The sequence below is a fragment of the Stegodyphus dumicola genome, chromosome 12, assembly GCF_044657685.1.
Source record: "Stegodyphus dumicola isolate Sdum_Otavi_A_Nest chromosome 12, ASM4465768v1".
NCBI classification, from domain to species: Eukaryota; Metazoa; Arthropoda; class Arachnida; order Araneae; family Eresidae; genus Stegodyphus; species Stegodyphus dumicola.
The window spans coordinates 20,589,106-20,610,851 of NC_140779.1; the positions used below are offsets into that span (position 1 = coordinate 20,589,106).

At 32.1% G+C, this 21,746-nt stretch overlaps 2 protein-coding genes across 2 annotated transcripts; both read right to left on the minus strand.

Moving 5' to 3' along the window:
• Nucleotides 1-481: 481 nt before the first annotated feature.
• On the minus strand, nucleotides 482-871 carry LOC118190512 (protein GVQW3-like). The gene has a single exon (XM_035361231.2). It carries the CDS (start codon nucleotides 869-871, stop codon nucleotides 482-484), a length of 390 nt encoding a protein of 129 aa, XP_035217122.2.
• Nucleotides 872-8,009: 7,138 nt separating this feature from the next.
• Nucleotides 8,010-21,740, minus strand: Tim8 (translocase of inner membrane 8). The gene is made up of 3 exons (XM_035361229.2): nucleotides 21,432-21,740; nucleotides 21,007-21,191; nucleotides 8,010-8,393 (listed from the first exon to the last, which is right to left on the minus strand). The coding sequence occupies exons 2-3, from the start codon at nucleotides 21,094-21,096 to the stop codon at nucleotides 8,220-8,222; spliced, it is 264 nt and encodes an 87-aa protein (XP_035217120.1). The 5' UTR covers nucleotides 21,097-21,191; nucleotides 21,432-21,740; the 3' UTR covers nucleotides 8,010-8,219.
• Nucleotides 21,741-21,746: the final 6 nt, after the last annotated feature.

Genomic DNA, 21,746 nt, shown 5'->3' on the forward strand with positions numbered 1-21,746 from the left:
CGCTTGGTGCGAGGTCTGGCGAGTAAGGCGGATGTGGGAGGTATTCAAATTTCAGTCTGTGATAGTCGCAACCGCTGCACGCGCCGTATGGGGCCGTGCATTGTCGTGTTGCAGCAGCACACCGGCTGACAGCAATCCACGTCGTTTCGTTTTGATGGCAGGCCGGAGATGATTTTTTAGGAGGTCCGAGTACGTAGCACTCGTCACAGAGGTTCCTCGTGGCGTGTAGTGTTCCAAGATGATGCCCTTTTCGTCCCAAAAGAGGGTCAGCATAACCTTCCCTGCAGACGGCTGTGTCCGAAAGTTTTTGGGTTTCGGTGATGAGGAGTGGCGCCACTCCTTGCTCGCTCGCTTTATTTCAGGCTGATGGTAATGCACCCATGTTTCGTCACCAGTGACGATTCGTGACAGGAAGGCATTACCGTCACGTTCAACACGCCACAAAAGGTCTTCGCGCGCATCAACACGTCGCTGTTTCAGTTCAGGCGTCAGTTGTCGGGGCACCCACCTTATGAAACTGGAGAACATCATGCACAATATGATGTGCCGATCCATGACTCATGTGTACACATGCTGCAATTTCGTCTATTGTCACAAGGCGGTTTTCCAAAACGATGGCTTCAACGGCTGAAATGGTCTCTGGAGTCACTACGCGCCGAGACTGGCCTGGGCGTGGAGCATCGGCCACGGACGTAACACCATTTGCAAATTTCCGGCACCATTCATAGATTTGTGGCTGTGACAAACACGCATCTCCATACTGAACCTTCATTCGCCTAAAAATGTCAATCGGTTTCACACCTTCACTTCGCAAAAACCGAATCACAGAACGCTGTTCCTCGCTAGTGCATGTGGCTAGTGGGGTTGCCATTTTGGAACTGTTGATGCGCCGGTGTTTGTGCATCTGCCGGCTGCTGCCACCTAGAAGACATCCGGCATACTATCGCAAACAGGCATGCCAACTTACAGCTCACTGGCACCATATGCGGATTTTTATTTCTACTTTTATGGTTTTCAGTTGACTCCCTACGAATATACACATTATTACATTAATTTATTATATGTGGTTATTTATTATATTATTCATCTATATTAGTGATTACAGGGATATTTAAAAGAATTAAGGACATATAAAAATAAGGGATATTAATTAGGTATAATTTTTTTTTTTTTTTTTTTTTTTTTTTTTACTTGTTTCAAACATTTTTCTAGTAGAGGTTTATTTAAAACTTTAGGGTGCTCCAGAGTAAGTTTGGTAAAAATATATTTATGGGCACCCCTTGGCGAAACTTGGCGGCACATGGATACCGAGCTTATGCAATTCTTTGACTTGTTATTTTGGCTTGTGTAGCGGCAATTTTTTCGCCAAAAATAACAAGACAAAGAATAGCACAAACTCGGTATCCATGTACACATCGACCTATTTTCACTAAAGAAAAAAAAAAAAAAAAAAAAAAAAAATCAGAGAATTGCACTAACTTGGCATTGTGCATTCCCTTCACTTTATCCATGTACACATCGACCTATTTTCACTTTAAAAAAAAATCAGATAATTGCACAAACTAGGCATTGCGCACTCCCTTGACTTTGTCCATGTACACATCGAGCGAACTATATTTACTTAAAAAGTCAAAAGAGCAGCCAACAAAAAATTATATAATCTCAATAAACTACATTTTAAATCAAACAAACAATGAAATAACATAAAAAAGAAAATATCCACTTACCTTATTTACGAATTAACATGTCTTCAGTCAAACAAAATTCCTTAACATTATCCAAAAACTTCCTAAAATTATCTAAACTAGAATCTGTATACTGACGTTGCCACATAAATTCACAAAATAAGAGTTAAAAATATCCTCCATAGCTACCGTATGATTTTCTGACGTTCGACCATACGCATTTCCTTCCTACAAACAGGACACCTAATAATGGCTATTAAGTAAACCTTCATTTACACACCAGTCAAATAATGTTCTTTTCCCTTTCCAAATCATAGAGAAACTTCAAATTAATCTTACCACATTCAGTCATTTTACCGTTTAAACCACAAAACAAGCAATATACTTCCTAACCAATACACACACCACACGTCCTTACGAATTTACCGCAATCGTGAAACTTAAGGCTACTATAAAGGTATATCTCTAGTAGCTCTAATGAAACCGATTACACCATAATAGGGTTTCCATAACATTCTACTACTCAGGCTACCATAAATGAAACAATTTCGCAATAATACAAGGAGTACTCTTCTCTCTACTCTAAACTTTTTTTTTTTTTTTTTTTTTTTGTAAATTATACACAGAGCAAGAGATTATGGCTAAGAGTTTTAGGCTCTGTGTTAGGAGTCTAAGAGTTTTAGGTATTTTTCACCATGTTCCAAACCCGCATTAAAAGATAATTTTCTCACTCCTATCAAATTCATTATCTGTATCGGTGTCAAAATCGTTTTCTTCCTGTGACAATTTCAAAACAGAGGCAATGATTATATCATCGTTATCTGATACGCCAGTGTTGGCTCATCTGAACACATAATACATTCAATGATGTCTTCTTCTTGCAAAGCTTCCTCATTTATTCTTTCTTTCGAATATAAAAGCAATTATCCTGCTTTAACCCTTTCTGCACTGAATTAAAACCAGAAAATTCACTGTCATCACTCTCAGTTTCAATAAACAGAGAAGATGGCCATACACTACACTAAGCATTTACTAGTGTTATCTGGAAAACATAATTCCATGATTTTGCTAATAAATAAATGCAGGCTTTTATGATTATTTATTTTTTATTTATAATCACAAAGTGAAATAGAATAATCACCTGAAAAAAAAAAAAAAAATTCAGAAACACTTGTAGAGACATTAGGTATTTTTGGTAGCAAGATTTCGAAGATGAAAAATGAGCAACGCCTTCGGTGGGAATCGAACCATGGACCTCTGGAATACTCGCCCAGCGTACAGACCACTACAATGGCACACAAAGAAGTTGAGAGAAATACCTTATATACTCCCCCTTTTTAAAGGACAGGGCAGGACATAGCAAAAGACTTTCAGACACATTTTGTAGAAACCACAGTGCAAACGCAAGATGTCATGGATAATTTTCCATCTGCAGTGCTTGAACTCTTTGAAGATGAAAAGGATGTAAGCCATCGCTGTGCAGAAAGGGCCACATAGTTGATACAGATGCAGTTATTGCAGAGGCAAGTGGACGTACACTGGTGACAGGATTTCAGTCCACAACATTCAACAGACCTTTTTCCAAACTGGTTATTCACGTTGGTCGCACCTGCCCAATGTCATGCATCAAAAGTCTAAAGAATTGTTGTCATTCACACAGGTTCTGATTCACATGAGTGAACATTTGGTGATGTATTCATCTCATTCGAAATCTTTCTCGATACAGCCATACAACAGCCGGTCAATTTTCATCAGATAGGCGATACACGAAGTGAGTGCCATACTTACTTTTCCGATAACTGACATATTTCAAAACAAATTGAATATTGCTATTTATCTGTGCAAAAACTTCGGTTTGGGGCCCCTACTTTAACTATCAATTTTTGTTTATCATAGAAGACATCTAGAATAAAGTGAAAAAGCATTTTTTTTAAACTGTTTCTTATGCTTGGCAGTGTTTTGTGTTGAAGCATTTCGAAATTAATACAGTGTTACTGATATGTCTATGCAGCACTTTTGTTGAAACAGAGTGAATTTAATTAGTTCATATATTTGGGGAAGTAACTGTCGTTGTGTTCAATATCATCAATTTGTTAATAAAATGATGCATGTTCACCTCAGTGCATCATCAGCCACAATAAGAAACTACTGTCTCAAATCTCAAACAGATCTTTTGATGTTTGCCACCTAGAAAAGTCCACTGAAAAGAGCGGGGGATGAAGCAAGATTGTTAAGATGCCCATCTTCAGCAAGGATCTAGTTCGAGATTCAAACAGTTCATTCCTGCTCGTGACTTCTTAGAGCGGCTGGAGTGAAGAATCTTGAGAACTTCAGGTATTTTTTTAAAGAACATTCATTTATTTTTCAGGTATCAGATAATTCGCAAATAGCAAATTTATCATTTATTTTTGTAATTTAAGACTTTATTTGCTTATTTTGAACTGTTATTTAAGATTTTACCATATTCTTTTCAAATTTAATTTTCTATCGATTAATGTGCTTTACTTGATTAGTATTCCAGAACCAACTGAATCAAATATTACTGGTATTCTTGTATGTCAAAACTGTGGCTCTCGAGTATCTATTTTAAGTACCAGTTTGTTTTTGTTCAATAAACTGAGAAAGTATATTTTGTTGCCTTCTTATGCTTGGTCTATGTTTTGGGTTATTAAGACAATTCAAAAGTAATTAAATATTATTAAGTGCCATTTATATAAAGCTTATATATTCACTGTTGTTTCTTTACTTGGTTAATAGTTCATGGCATTATTAAGTACTCCGAAATGAAATTAATATTGTTTGTTTTTGGTGTTGTGTGTGTAATAATTTGGTTCTCGGATTTCTACTAAGTGCCATATTTACTTTTCAGATAACTGACATGTTTCAAAATAAATTGAACATTACTATTTATCTGAGCAAAAACTTGAGTTTGGGGATCCCTACTTTAACTATCAATTTTTATTTTTCATAGAAAACATCTAGCATAAACTGAAAAGCATTTCTTTTTAAAACTGTTTCTTACGCTTGGCAATGTTTTGTGCTACTGAAGCATTTCGAAACTAATACAGTGTTACTGATATGTCTATCCAACACCATTGTTGAAAACAGTGTGAATTTAATTAGTTTATATATTTGGGCAAGTAACTGTTGTTGAGTTCAATATCATCAATTTTACATGCGATGAACTAAACATTTCATTTACTTCTTTTGTCACGTTCAAAAAGGTTTTTAATATATTTGATTTGAATGCCCTACTTACTTCATCTAGTACTGCAAACTGTGTTTCTAATCATGCTTATTTTCAATTTTCTTTTTGCATTTTACTTCTTTGATAATTTTTCTCTTTCAGGAGCATTCTAATTTGCTTAAGTAATATACATGTCAGTGTTTCTACCAATATAAACTTTTAGCTTTGGAAGTAGTATTATGTGTTAATGCTTAATATCTCTTTTAAGCATCCTTACATAATGAAATTTTCAAGAATATCACTTTCACGTTTGATAACCTTTTATTAACATTTACTTGAACTCACTTAAGTATTTTAAATGTTAACTGTTTATCTGAATGATTTACTGGGTAAAAATATTTGACAGTTGTTCTGAGAACATATTTGCCATATTGCTCCTAATAATCCATAAAATCTTGAAACATAGATAAATAATTTTGTTCAGTATTCAAATTTAGGCTGAATATTTTGCATGGATAAATGTATAGGAATTAAAGTAAATCATGATATGATTTTTACTGTCACAATTTGTCAAGATTGAAGAATATACTTTCAACTTTGTGAAAATTGTCCTTAACAGGCATTTTTGTTGATAATGACTTCTAGGCTTACTACTCTTTGACTCAATAAAGAATATTTTATACAACTTTCAATAAATTTCATCTGCTATTTGAAATATTGTTTACATGCAAACTGGCACTTTTGAAGAAATGATGGATCAAAGGCCATGTTTGTTCTCTTTTTGAAGAAAATCATTCCTACTTAGTTATTAAAAAATGCTGTGAAAGGCATGATTTTTCGGTATCTAAAGCAAAGACAGATAATACTGTCAATAAGAAAGGAAAAAAACATCAAAGTTTGGCTTCAAAGAGAAAAATTATTCAAAATACATACCCAAGGAAAAAAGCAGAATGCTGCAAAGGAAAGAACTTAAATGTTAAAAGAAAATCTTCGAAGTAAAAAAAAAAAAAAAAAAAAAAAAAAAAAAAAGACAGCAGCATAGTCATTAAAATGCTCAGTGTCAACTGTAAACAAAGTTATTAATGCTGATTTGAATCTTAAAAAGACGAAAAAACATGATGTGTGTCATCTTTCTCCATGACATATCACTGAATGCAGAATTCTCTATGAGAAATAATTATTCGGACAAAAATGGAAAAATGTCACAATAGATAAATCTTGGGTATATTTAAATGACCACAATAAACAGAGATCCATTTATTATCATCAAAGAAAAGAAAAAGGAAAAAAAAAAAAAAAAAATCTCCCCACCCCACCCCCCAAAAAAAACATGGTTCAAAGAATCTAAACATTTTCCTAGATTTATGATCATTGCTGGTTTTTTATTTAATGACAAATAAAATTAAAGAGAGTGCAGAAAACTGTTAAAGTCAACTCCACATATTATCAGGAACATATTATATACCCAAATTTTAAATATGAAATACCTTCTCTTTACTCAGTGTCATCAATCAGTAGGCAAAGCAGGCAGTCACACGTCAAAATCCACAGTTAATTTCCTAGAAAAACTGAACAAGAAATGCATATCTAGGTTATACTCATCACTTATAATGTATAATTCATGGATTTTTTGTGCTTTTGGACTTTTAAAAAGTGAATTGTCCAGACATCGACCTACAATATTCCTTGGACTTTGGAAAGCTGTTCAAGAGGAATGAAATAAAATGCCTCATCTGCTACTAAAAAAAAGCTGTATTGTTTAGGATATTACAGTGTAGAAAGATAGTGAAGAATAACTATCTAATTATAGGCTTCCCTTCCTCATTAGACTGAAAATCGTTACAGGTCCACTCCCCCTTTAGGGCATGTCGCAGAGGTTCAACCTTTGCTATTACCCCTCCAGGACAGCAGCATACCACCTGGAATTCACCAGGCAGCACTGGTCGTTTGATTTGCTACCTGCCAGTTGCTCGGGCTGCCCATCGCAGCGGGACATTACCCAGAAATAAAACGAAAATTTTCTAAAAAAAAGTGCAAACAGCCTTAAGACTGAGCATTTTGAAACAACTCATGCACTTCTTTCTAGGGGTCCATTAGCGCTTGAGTAATAAAGTCACTGAACACTGATAATTCAGTTACAGGCAATGGAATGGCTGCATGGGCGTTTTTGTGGTTTTCCTACCCGTAATATGGCTACAAACTAGTTTTAGTTAGAAAGCCCTCCATGAAGGCATCCCTTCGCTTAGGTAAATAGCCTTCACATGCTTTTCCATAATCTTAACCAAACCCAAAAAAAACTTTTTATTTCAAGAATATAAATTTCTTTAACAATTTGAATAACTTATTATTTTATATAACTATATGTTCATGCCCATATCATTTAATATATATCTAAAAGCTTGCACTAATAATTTAAACTAAAGCCTGCAAAAATTAAGAATTTCAGATAGACAACTTCAGTAGTAGCACATATACAGGAGAAATGCTTTACAAAAGCCAGAAATCATATCAACTTAGAAAGTAACCGAATAGCAAATGGTTGGTTATACATTTGATATTCAATAAGTTTACGTGAATCTACCTTTTTTTTTTTTTTTTTTTTTTTTTTTGTTCAGTATTACAAACATGCCATCACTTGCTATCAACTGCAAAACTGAAGAATATTTGGTACTTTTCCATTGATATTCTGTTTAAAAATTATCATGCATTGCATACGTTTTGAAATATTACTTCCTTTTTGTCGTTTCCATGCTTTTTTATTATTAGAGAGATTTTTAAAAATATTTTTCTTATTAATAGGATGGGCGAAATAAAATCTGTAATTGTTAAGTTATTTTTTTCATATATATTTATTTGAGGAAAATTAAAAAATTTATTATTCTACAGTTTATTATTTTATAGAATATTTACAGAAAATACGATAAAGTATTAAACTAACTGGGATAACGTCCTGAGTGCGCCTTTCAAAATGTAACAAAAATTAGAATAACTGGACCACAAATTAAATTTATGTAAATTTTTCCACAGTTAGGCCCCGCAATTTTTATTGGTTGTGATGGCAGTGCATCCTGTTAATGTGCCATTCTAACAGAGCAGTTCAGTGACTAAGGTGCCTATTGCAAAAAAAGCTAGATAAGAACAAATATACATTTCAATTTATTATATTTAAAAAATGCAAAATATAATTAAATAAAAAATGCAAAATATAATTAAATAATGAAAGACAGTTCTTGTTGACTTATGCAGAATCTTTAATAAATATTACTTTCATTGAATATTTAATTATATTTACATAAAAATGTTTCAGAGATTAATTGAAAGTGTTATGAAAAACATGTCACTAAATCTCAAATAGCTCCTGCTGAACGCTGAAGCAGATGTGCAAATCGATTAGTAAGAATTAAAGTGGAATCTATGAATCTTTCAACACAGTTAATCAAACAAGTGTGAGTACGACCATCCAATTTTGAACCTGGTTTATCTATACATTTGTCCCAACATACATCTGTAATTCGATGAACCTAAGAGAAAAGAAAAACAAAACATAAATTAAAAGAGCATCTGCTACTATAAAAGAAAACTTTAAAATGACAAAAATTACACAGGCAATTAAAAACTTAAACTACATAAGATGCGACTAATTGTTTCACAGACTGTACTACCACTTTCCTCACACTTTTAAAATAAACATACACACAAACATGCAAACCTGCCAAACTAAAAAATCAGATTTATTTTTAAGAAATCAGAATATTTGCACTACAAAAAAATCACTTTTAAACAATAAAATGTATATATATATATATATATATGGAAGTTTTTATTTTCAATAACAAACTATAAACACTAATATTTGAAGGTGCAAAATATGTTATAAAATGCCATTAGTATAAAAATACCTATAAATTAAAAATATTCTTATCATTTCAAATGTTTTACATCAAAATAATAGTTTAATACATTTTGTATCCTTTAAGTTTTCTACATCATGAATTTGCTTATAGCAACTGCCATGGAGGTCTATTTTTTGGTAATAGAATTTTTTCCAGTCTATCTTCATTTATACTAAATATGTCTGTTTTAATAGAAATGTTTTAAATTCTCTTTCACATGGAACAGCTATGTGGAATTGTGAAGGTGGCCAACATTACTTTAGAGCAGTGGTATTCAAACATTCAAAAATTGTTATATTATACTAGTTGTGCCTGTTGGGGGTCTCCTTTACATATCTAGTGTGAATTATAAATGAAACCAACTGCATGGAATAATCTATATAAATTTTTACATTAATTAATAGCCAATTATAAAATTTCATACTTTGATATTTACAGTGGGATCTAATTTTAAATAAACAATTTGATTTAGAGTTTTTAAAACTGTGATAAAAATGCTGTAAATTATTATTGTCTTAGTACTCTCTGCATTGTTCACATTGCAACTGCATATAAAGTACTATTATCAGAAATGTACATGCAACAGAAATAAAAATGGATAGCCAAATTATTAAGAAAGGGGAAAACTGTTTTGCTAGCAGCTCTCACGAATGACTACTGTGAACCACCCATATATCTCTGTCAGCTAAAGCAATAAAAGATAGAAGATTTCTCTAACAAGAGGATGGAAGATGCTGCTATGGCAGTTGTATCACCAGTTTAAAGAAGTTAACCCGTAACAGGGGAGGTGAAAAAGTTGAACATAACAGGGGACGTGCGGTCTCAGAGACCGCGCATTATAATAAATTTTTAAAAATCATCTAATTAAAATATCATCAGGATATTTCACTTAGATGTTCTTTGAACATTTTACTCTGAAAAGAAAATACGTTTTTACACTGTAAAGTGAAATTAAAGTTTTCCCAGAAAATTTCCCCATAGCCTCAAATTTTTGATGAAAATCATATGCTGCACTAAATTCTATAAAACTAAAAATAAGAATACATCTATTTTGAATTAACTATTTTATCTATATTAGTTAATATTCAAAGCAAATTTTAACCGCAGAAAATTATATGTAGCACAATACAGAAAAATTTTGACAGTACCTAAAATATCAGTATTTCACCGATTTTCTGATAGTAAACAATTTAGTTTTCGTCTTCTTTAGCATATTCATTGCATAACTTTTGCGTGCATTCCAAACAAACAGGGTCTTTGCAAGATAAACATAAATATACTGTCTTTCTTTTCTTGCTTGGGGGGCACAGACGACATGTTTTCCTTGATTTTAATTTTGCTTCTTTTGTGCACTGCTCCACATGCTTAGACTCAGCTTCTTTTCCTAAAATCCGCTTTATCGTCAGGCGCAATTCTCAATTTATTCTTCGATTTTTCCCTTTCATGTGTAGTAGTGGTTGGACTAATTCTCTCGCTAATTCTTTCAAAAACACCATTCTGGTCATAACAGGGTTTTGGTTATAACCTTGGTGCGAAATGCACGCATTTACTGTACTCGTATCTACTAACCGGTAGAAAAGAGCCATAGGCCAACACGTTATTCTCCTACTACAGGAATGGACAGAACATTTTTCATCTAAAGCATCAACACCACCTTTGGTTCTGTTATAAAAACCAATTATTTCTCATTTCTGTGTTTCCGAGTCTGTTTCTATCGAATGATGCAATGATGACATCAAAACCGCTGCTCGCCTTTTTTTCGCAGAAATTTTCTTCACAGTCATCTTCTTCACTAAAATCACTTCCAACTTCATCTAGAATTTTTTTCAGTTCTTCTGCATAACGTGGATCAGAAGGATAAATGAATCTCCGCGGACCTAACTTCAGAGCCATGTGTTCACTACTGCCGAAAATTGTAACACTGAGAGGGAGGTAAGGTCTCACAGAAGAATTTCAACAGATACACTTGCCAAAGCATTCCGATAAGAAGGGGTCAGAAAGGTCACGAAACGTGAAGCTAGGGGAAGAATCCATTCACTTGGACAAAGCATGCAATAGGGATGATGGGGGAAACATGTGGCGCGGTCCGTCAGACCGCACGTCCCCTGTTACGGGTTAACCTTAAAATAATTACTTAAAGACTGACTTATATTCAGATCCTTTTCAGTTTCGTCAGCTACCAACATCATTTCCATTACTATTTAAGTTCTGCAATTTTTCAAATTTCTTTTTTTAAATTTGAAATTTTGATTCCTTTTTCAATTATATCTTTGGGATTCTCTTTGCTGACATCTTCACATATCTCATTAATAGTAAGCGTGAATAAACTTGTTTCTTTCCTCAATTCAATGGTCTTTTCCATGTTTACAAGTAGTGTCCTTCTATGGTGCCATAATATTTTGGAAATTACAATCACTCACTTTCACAAATAGAACTTTACCGAGTAATGGCAAGTGGCAAAAAAGTTACTGTCTTGATTCATGTATGTGTGGATGCATTAATTGATTTTATTAAAAAGAAGTTTTCTGTTCTTTAGCTTTGTCTTTTCCAAATTTTTCGCTTATCAAACCGGGAAAGTCTTCGTAAATGCTACTTAATAGTTAAATTGAATGAAAAAAAAAACTTGCTTAATCTGTAAAATGAGATAAAACTAATGACAATGATTCGCAGAACCACGTTTTAGTTCAAACTGGGCATCTGAATAGTTGCAAACATGTTAAGTAGATAAATCAAAATTAATTTTAAAAGACAGGAAACACACATCCAAAGTAAAGAATTAATCAAAATGAAAATTTTGCAAAGCTCTGTAAACTGTATTTACTATTAAAAGAACACCTGTCTTTTGCAATGATTTCTGCTGTTATGTCATGTAAAGGAATGGTTTCAATCTAACCAGTATAGCAAACAATACATAAAATTGTCAGATGGTAAATAAGGACCCATTCAGTCATTGCAAAGTATGGTAAAATGTTCATCACGCTGCTGATAGTTGATTCAGACTTTGTACGTCGCGAAACCTTATTTTTTTGACAAATCAATACAAGCACGACTGCATATTTGAATATTTGGCCAGATAAATTTGGATGTAATTTCCTTAACAGTCAATTTTATTCGTGCATTAGTGAGACTATGTATTTGTGGAAATACAATCTATTCTAAATTGTTTGGGTATAAATGGTCCGAGACTACAAATCGCACAATTATTTAATGTATGGAATGCAACTTTTGAAATTTAATGTTTCGTTCAGAGTTTATAAAACTTGAAATTCTTTATCAATGGCTTGGTTATCTGCAATTTTATCATAATCGTAAGAGAAATAAAGGCATAGGCTATTCAAATAATTGATCTGCATTAAGTTTACGCTTTGGCTAATATGGCATATATTAGTAAAAAATTTAGATATAGCAATTGACGCATTTGTCTTGGTGATGCTTTTATGTTCTTTTGTCTGAAAGCAAATTCTAGTGGCTTATGGGTCCTTGAAAATTTTGAAATTGCAAGCTTCTAACATACGTTTAAAATTTTTAATTGAAAGATATATTCCTAAAAAACTCATGGTTGTTAAGTACTGTAATTTTTCTAGATGACATTTAATTTTTTGAAAAAAATGCAATAGGTTTCCATGCTTCATTTTCAAACTGTTGGATAACTGCATCTGTACTCAATCAGATACATCCTTTAAACAGCTACATTTTTACAAATTCTGTTTACACTTTTCAGAGTTTAATATTGCTCCAATGGTCTATTTAATTTTTCTTTTAGCTTTTTTCTTAGCACCCTTTACATACTCATGAAGTACTGTTTGTATTCTAGCAGCATCTTCCAGAAATGGTTGATAAACATTAAGCATCTCTAGGAAAGTTTGCAGGACATGAATAGTCTGTTAATTTATAATTCAATATTGCTTTGACTTTTTCAGGCTGATGTACTTCTGGTAATTTATTTATTATTATTCCACCCGCTTCACCCCTCAATGGGCACGACAGGTCAGTAATGTTATTCTGATCTTTGCTATAGCAACCTATTTTGATTGTTTATCTTTTCAACCTTAGATTTAACAAAAGTTATTACTTTTGTTGGGTGCTAAAACTAAAATATAATATATCCTAAAAATTCCAATTTATCAACATTCATGATTGACTTAGAAATGTTGATTCTCAAGACATATTTCTCTAATCATTCAGGCATGGCAGTGTTCTTTTGAGGAAGATGCAATTAATATGCCATCTACATATGGTAAAGTCCAAACCTTGAAATACTTCATGTATAAATCACTGAAAAGTAGCCGGTACATTTTGCAATCCAAGGCTCATTACATTAAATTCATAAAGTCCAAACAGCATTATTGCAGAGGTTTTCTATTTATCTTCTTCGGCTATAGGAATATGGAAATATGCTTTGAAATGATCAAATAATTCTGGAAATTAAAAATTCAAATCAAATTCTGGAAGATCAAATTCTGGAAAATACTTTTTTTCCCTTTTAAAATGTGGTTAAAATCAATAATTCTGGGATGGGATATATGTCAAGGAATAGTAAAAATATTCTACAGTCTCCACCACAGGAATGAAACATCCTTGTGAATGAAAGGGTCCATCTTTTTTATGGACTAGGGAAAAGGACTAGCCCATGAAAAATGAAGTATGTCTTGTCTTATATTATTTTTCAACATATACAGAAATTCTTGTTTTGTGATCTATAATTTTTTACTGTCTTGCTTTGGGATACACTGGTCAGCCTTCAGCTAAAATGTGCAAAACATTTGTTATCAAAATATCAAAAGATTAGCTTTTTTGTAGTATCCCAGGAATAGATCATGGTATTTTAATTTATCATAAACTAAAATCATTCATTTTGGAGATGGATGTAATGTCACATTGAGTAATAAGGTTAGTTACATCATCCATTAATCTTTTATTTAAATCAATTAATAATTTGAAATGGCCTAAAAAGTCTGCTCCGATTATATCTTTATTGATTTTGGCAACGGCCATCAAAAAGTTCAGCAAAGGACAAGATCAAGAATTAAAACCTTTACCCCATAAACAGGAAATTATATGGCACTGAAGGCATATAAATGAAGTTGAACTGAAGTTTATCTTCCTTTTTTGTAGTAGGTAATAAACAAGTGTCTATGTCAGAATGATTAGAAAATGCAATCCTGTGTGTCTGTCAGTCACAAATATTTGGTGTTTACTGCAATCCTAAACATAATCTGCAGTAAAATCAACTACTAATTCCACAGATGATCTAAGTTTTCCCACCTTCTTTTGAACCCAAGAACAATTAGGTTGGCATTTTAACAGGAATACATCATAAGCCGAACACATACCGGTAAAAATACAATACACTTGGATGAAATCTTTTAACATTTATTACTTCTGCTTTATATCTACAGCTACTACAATTTTGAGACCAAGATTGGTGAGAAACACTTAAAGCTGCTATTTGTTTTTCCAAAGAACAAATTTTATCAGTAATTCGTCAACTGAATTTAAATTTTTGGCACAGGAATAAATTTCCAGTTTCAAATTCATTTCCATTACTTTGTCGACCTATATCGCAATTTTCCCTACTCTTCTTCAGAAAGCAGCAAAATATTTTTTATTGAGCCAGGCATTTTTTTTAATCACAAATGTTTTGAGTACTTTATCTGAAACATCATCAGTAGCAAGCAAACTCAATTTTTGAAGTAACTGACTGGAATTCATTATCTCAAGGCCAACGTTTAATACTCTTGTTTTTGCTCTCTTTGAATGCATTTAATACTCTTCTTAAACTGAAGCATATTTATTATCAGATATTTTATCTGTAATGATACCCCAGATAATTTCAACATACTTGAGCTCTAGTTGAGATAATACATAATTAAATTTGGTACTGCCCACAGTTATTCCATTAATTTCGAACTAGGTTTCTATTTAAGAAACTAATTCTCAGGCTTTTCTGGCCAAAAAGGTAGAATTTCAACACTCACCTTATAAGTTTCCAACATTAGTAAAGTTCCTTCAATTATCCATTATCATAGGTCACTCATCTTTCAATACACATTGGGGAAAGAATTAAGAATTGAAAAAATAACAGTGTATTATCTGGCAACAACTTTTAATTGATGTTGCTACTCATTAATCTTAACAGTTAAAAAAATTGTTGTTAATATAAAAAGATGTTAAATTATGTTGCCACTACAAGAGACTGGAATGGATAACGCAAATTAACTCTCTGGCTGCTCATCCCACGATTTCCATGGACAAGTCAGATGTAGCAAAATTTTTATTATTTTGCAACAAAATAAATTTATTATTTGTGAATAACGTGTTATTTGCAGTGGACATGTGAATGCGAAAGTTATTTTTCCTTTACTCAGGAGCTCATCCTGCCCTTTCATCATTTAACCAGCAAAATAAATTATATACAGTATTCGACATTTAATTTAGGTTTTGAACAACAGATGTCATTAGTCATCCACTGAATTGCAGCATCTGAAGGTAATTGGAATTTACCGCTCTAACTTCACTATGTTTGCTGCCTTTTTCTAATCAAAAATGGCTGCTAAAGAACATTCAGCGATTGACAGAGTATATATTCCTGATTATTTATATCAGATTCTGAAAGTGATTTTAGTTTTAAAAGTCATTTGGTAAAATTCTCAAGGAAATATGAATCTGGTGCAAAAACTGTGAAGTTATACTTTGTCTTGAACCCTGTTTTGAACTCTATCATACTAATCTACATTTCTAAGGTATTTTTTCTCAGTGCATTATATTTTCTTAAGTTTTATACATTTTACTTCTTTATATTATGTAATAAATAGAAATTAACTGTAATTCAATTGAAATTTATTAAAAAATTGTTTTTTATATCATTTATTCATTTTATTTATGATAAGATTTGAAATTGGTTTTTCTAACAACTTAGTTTGTCGTGATAAAAATTTCTATAAAAAATCTTTTCTAAAAAGAAAAAAATGCATATTTCAATTCTCCAAATGTATATAGATTTAAAATATGCAAGAAAAAATACACAATTTTTGAAGCAATATCGGACCACAAATTGAGCAGTCGAAGGGTTAAAAAGGTTTGACTGTATGTTAGAAATATAGAGTATTTTATTAAAAAGTTCATTCTTATACAGATACGAAAAAATATTTGCTATCATGTTCAATTTTTTAAGAAGTAAAATTTCATTTGTTTACATATAAAAAATGAATACACACTATGGGTATCTGCAGACTAAACAGTTGAGAATTATTAGAATTCAACAACATATTTAAAAAAATATTTTTTCCATATTGTGAGACATCCTAAATTCTGTAAAATATAAATATAACATACACTTACATAATGCTGAATGAATGAAAGATTGAAAATTCCCTGACCTTAAAATTAAAACTGACCAAGCAACATCAAAAGATTTATTGTGTGTGCATGTGGTTGTGGTGGAATTATAAAGTTACGAACTTCATCTAAACTAGAAGGCAAAATGTCAGATATCTCATTTTACACATTGCAAGGGGGATTTTATTGCCAGCTAAAAAATGCTCTGCTAACATTTAACCACATCGACATAATTTTATACTAAATTTTCTCCACTGGAAATATTCAGTTTATATTAACTGCTGGAAAACTGTCATTGTTTTATATCAGAACACTGTTTTGGTGCAAGTACTAATATGATGAAAATCACGTCCTTCGAAAACCAGCTTTTGAAAGGTTGAATGCAAGCTACATTTATGGGAGTCATTGAAGTGATCTGTGAAGAATGTGCATATTATTGTAGTTGAAGTGATGAAGTTGTAATCTATGTTGTTTGTTAATATATATTTTATTTTTCTAATAGACCAATAATGCCAGATGGATATTTAATTTTACAATGAAATTACAATAACACTGGCACATAAATCTTTAAAGACCAATGTGAAACAGAAACAGTTATCATAAATTCAAAATAAGGCTCTTGCTTTCTCTCAAAATATATAAATAAAATTTTTTAAAAAAATCTGAAAGTTTTCAGTTTTAAATTACATCCAAAGAGGTTTTCTTTCATGTTTTTGTGTGTTATCTTTATTTATTAAATATCAAGTTCTACATACTTAAACCATAAAATTGAGTTCAACAGCAATATCGCAAAATAATTTTAAAATGACCATATATTTAGAATTTCTGATACAGGTGTGTGTAGTTCGTAGATTCCTTCGCTGCATAGATTGCACAATTTGTAGTTTTTTTTAAATTAATTAATTAATTAATTTTGTAAAAACATATTGCTGTGTACATGGATTCTTGTCAAATATTTCTGGTTAGAAACTTTACGTTTTGGGGTACTTTTCCGTTTCGCCGGCGCAGATCTCGCCAAGCAGACTTTATTGGTGACAACACACAGTATAGACATAAAAAACGTTAACAAATGTTAGTTTTAAGAAATTTTTATTTTGAAGGCATAAACATTTTAATATCATTTAAAATTTTGTAAAAAGCCAATAAATAAAGACAATAAATTTGTAAAGAGACATTAATTTAAGAATTTACTATGCTTTCATGGTACAACATCCTAATTCGCCGTTTCGTATCACGTGACCCCAAGTGATCACATCTCCCGTAAACTACGCTACAAAAATCTAATTCTCTCAGTTTTTATCTACATTAATTTCAAGTTAAATCTTAATTTGGAATACAAGTTTAAATGCAAGAATGATTTTAATTCGTACGAACAGCTTACTCAGAAATTATGTGAAACCGCAGTGTTTTACTTCGCTGGTGCATTCTCATTAGAATTGATGAATTTAACCCTCGACTTTTCTATATTTTCGCCTTCGGGTGAGCGGTGTGATAGCATCCAAATTGACTTAATTACCACGAATGGCCTTAGGGCATAAAATTGGTAAAAATTCTATGTAATTGTATGCCAGTATTGAAAAAACAATCAATCTGATAAGAAATAGCTGCAACTTGTTTTGAAAATGAAGCGTAAAAGGTTATCAGCATAGATATTCCGTTTGGCATCAGTTGTATTATTACTGGCGACTTTATCGTTTGCTCCGGCAAAATGAAAAAGTATCTTTTTTTGCTATCTAAATTTTTTGTTTTTGTTTTGGATTTTTAGCTTAAATTGTGTGTTCAAAATGTGGATTTTGCATGTGTGAAAAACGCGTTTTTGGAGACATTTTAGGCTTAAAGTTCGAAATGTACAAAAAAAAACTTAGATAGTAATATGGCACCGTGGAGCTTCTCACCAAAAATATTTGGCAAGAAATTTGTTACCAAGCGAGGGCATACATAAGAGTAGTTCTGCAATATTTTTAGTGATTTTCTTACAGAGAGGGATTAAGAACTTCAACAAGAAAACATGACCCTCTTATCAGATAACTGTGCTACCCAAGCAACTGATCTCTCGCTGAAGAACATAAAATTACTTTTCCCCTCTTCCTAATGCAATTTTCATTCTGTTATAAAAGCATTTAAGGGTCATTACAGGAAGGAAGTGGTTCAAAATGTTATTAACGCGGCAGAAGGCGCGCTCCCAACACTGACGTTAGAGATCGCGCGAGGTGACAGCGTCACCCCAATCAGTTTCATTAGGAAAATGTGTTATATATTTTATAGAAATCATTTGATTATAAACAATAATTGCAATATTTCATTTAGAAACTATACTTCTTTACCTAAAAAACTTATTTTTCAACAAATTTATTTCTTTAACAATTTTTTTTCCGAGCTTCACGATTAGTCACATTGTCTAACCGTAGACACCTGAGAAGAAATTTAAATCTTTTATATGACATTGTGTTCCGTAAAATTGCAATGCCTGTTTCAATTTTCAGTAGCCCACAAATCTTGCGTATTTTTATGTGACGATTTATGCAAGCCGTACAGATGTAAAAGCCCCAAAAGAGCTCTAATTTCCACATCATTTGTCGTAACATTTTTCCAATATAAATATTTGTACACTCTACAATGGATTGTATCATTTTAGCATTGAAAAACAATTCTCAACTTTCTAGAAGCTTCTATATATTGCGTGCAGTTTCTTTTAATCCTGCTAAATGAGTTATTATAATTTGAGAAGACCTTTTTCACTTTTTGATTTGGTTTTCCATTCCACCAAACTCTTATTTTTACTAATAAAAATACTTTTTACTAAATCAGGATTTCCGTTGTCTTCATCATTCTGCTCAAATTCTCTTTCGCTGTTGTGAGAACTATATATTTCTTTATCAGATTCATTTTTACTATCTTGATCAATTTCTCCTTCAGAAGACTCAACTTCATCTAATACAGTTCTCAAACATTCAATCTCTTTTTCATGTTTGGTAAATTTACGTTTGTAAACCATTATCTTTCAAATAATCCAACAGAACCCCAACGGCAACACATGAGAGCACGAAGCTAAACTTCTACTAATGAAAAATTTCGAAGCAGTAACGGTCGCACGGGGTGACTCAGTCACCCCATTCCCTCATGGATTTTAAGAAACGATTGCTTCTCTCGCAGAAAAGAAGAACAAGCAAAAATAACAATATACATTCCAAGGGGAGTGTCAAACAGGAGGATACTAAAAGGATGATTCATTAAAATGAAATATTTCCGGTTAGGATTGTTGATTTTTGACGCACGGGGTGACTCTGTGCCCCACGCGACTTCTCCCGGGTTAATGAAATTGATATGACTGATGCAGTTTGTTTTCTAAGGAAATTGGTAAATCAATTTCTCTCTCATATGCCATGCATACTATTTTAAATGCATTGGATGAAGTAACTTTAAACAATTTCAAATTGTTTTAAAAAAGGCGGCTTCATTCCACACAAATTTCTGGAAACTCCCAAATATGCCAGAAGACAAGGATGACGATAAAGAAATGCATGATGGGTGGACCTTCCTCGAATATTTGGGAATCGATGAAAATATCCAGATTTGCTACGGAGAGTAATGCAGAAATCATCGAAGTTATCACAGAAAACAAAGAAATTAGTGAAAATGAAAGTGGGTCCAAAGATGAAAATTCTGATCCTGTACCAACAGCAGAGCCTTGACAAGCATAAAAAAATCTTGAGAACTCTCAAACTTAAAGGTGGATATACAGAAAGTACAAGCAATGTCACATCTTGGAGGCCACTGGTGAAAAGCTACTAACAAGAAAATAAGCAACAAACTCAAATGGATACATTTTAAAATAATGTTTAATATATATATACTGCATTGATCTGTGGAACATGTTGAAATAATTACAGACAACGGCTCTGCAACATTAAAAACTCATTTTAAATTGCAAGACTCTTTTTGAATTCTATGTTCAACATAAAAATATTTGGTCTATGTGAGAGTAAACACATAAAATTATTATTTTAATGTTTAGGTGTTTCATGCTCTTGGCAATGAAAAGTAATGCAGCATTAATTCATTTAAAGGCATTAAAACATTTCCAAATCATTTTTAAATAATGAGACCTTTCTATTTTTAACATTAGGATATTTGGTTTATGTGAATGTAGTCATGTAGATTGATTATGATATAATCCATGTGCTTGCAGGATTAAAACAATTTTGTGGGGATACTTCTAAGGCATTAAAACCTTTTCAAACTCTGTACTTAATATTAAAATACTTACTTTACTTGAGTTTCTTCATAAACTAATGGGTAGCTTTTTTCACATAAGCTAATATTGAAATTTTTTTCCTGAAGATGTAACTAAGATCATATTTAAATAAAAAAAATCTTATGTTCATTTCTTTTTATCCTTAACAGATGGCACTGTTTATATTTTGAATTTGAATGAATGCCCATGTCACAAGAAGTTCCATCATCTCTCAAAATGCATTAATTAATACATTGAAAACACATTAAATCAAAACAGTATTCTTACAGCTATTAAATAATTAATCAACTTTTCCAAATATCGAAGATCAAATAGCTTTGGATCATTATCAAATTTAGTACATGTTACCCCTCCTCAGGAACATTTTCATTACTATCTCACATGCATACTTAAGATGTAAATAAAGCAATACAAAATGTTTAGCATTGCTTACGGGCATTGAAATTTAGCCATATAAATCATTAGGAAAAATTCTTACTTTATGTTCCACAATTTTACATAAAACATTTAAATAATAAAAGTTTTCTTTTACTGCATTAGCAATTCATGGAAATACGGACATAGAATGGGTTTGCAAATAACGAAATAATTTTACATTTTATCAAAAATGCGCGGGAAATACTTTACAAAAATTTGGATATTACTCACTTGTTCGTGAAACTGCGTTTTGACTTTTTCGACTGTGAGGAACTTTTGTAATTCCTTATCAGCCATCATATCAGATGAATTATCAGCCATTCTCCTTAAGTTGGTATATTTCAAACTTTACAATACAAACTGAATTTTTAAATGATCTTCAAGGCCCTTGGTAAGCGTTTTTATGACCTGACAGACTGAAAGTATATCAAAAGATTATACATTAAATGTAATGAAAAATTTCACGAACTTACACAGAAAATCGGCTTTTTATTTTCCTTTCAGAAAAATTACAAAAGCACATTGTTGTTAGAAATCATAATTGTACAATGTCTTGAATTCCGCTTTTCACAATCAAAAGTATAAGATATAGGAAATATAAAGTATATATGTAGGAAAATACAAAGAAATAAACTGAAAAATAACAATTTACTTACCATAAACATGAACTTATATCACGTTAACAACCTTCAAAAGCCGGGATGTTTATACTTCGTGCTCCAAACTGTCCTTGTTTGCAGGAATCTTCTCTGGTACGTGGTTTGGTTTTAATGTAAAGGGATAGGTCGTATTTATGAAAAAAGATCAGAGGTGCGAGACTAGCCGGTTTCCCTAATAACTCTAGCTTAAAACAACCTTCGTACAACTTCCTTGATTAATTTAAACATTCGCAACACATAGACTAGCGTAACTCATTGACTTTAGAAAAGAGTAAAGAAGTCCGGCCTCCATGCAAATTACGCACTATCTGC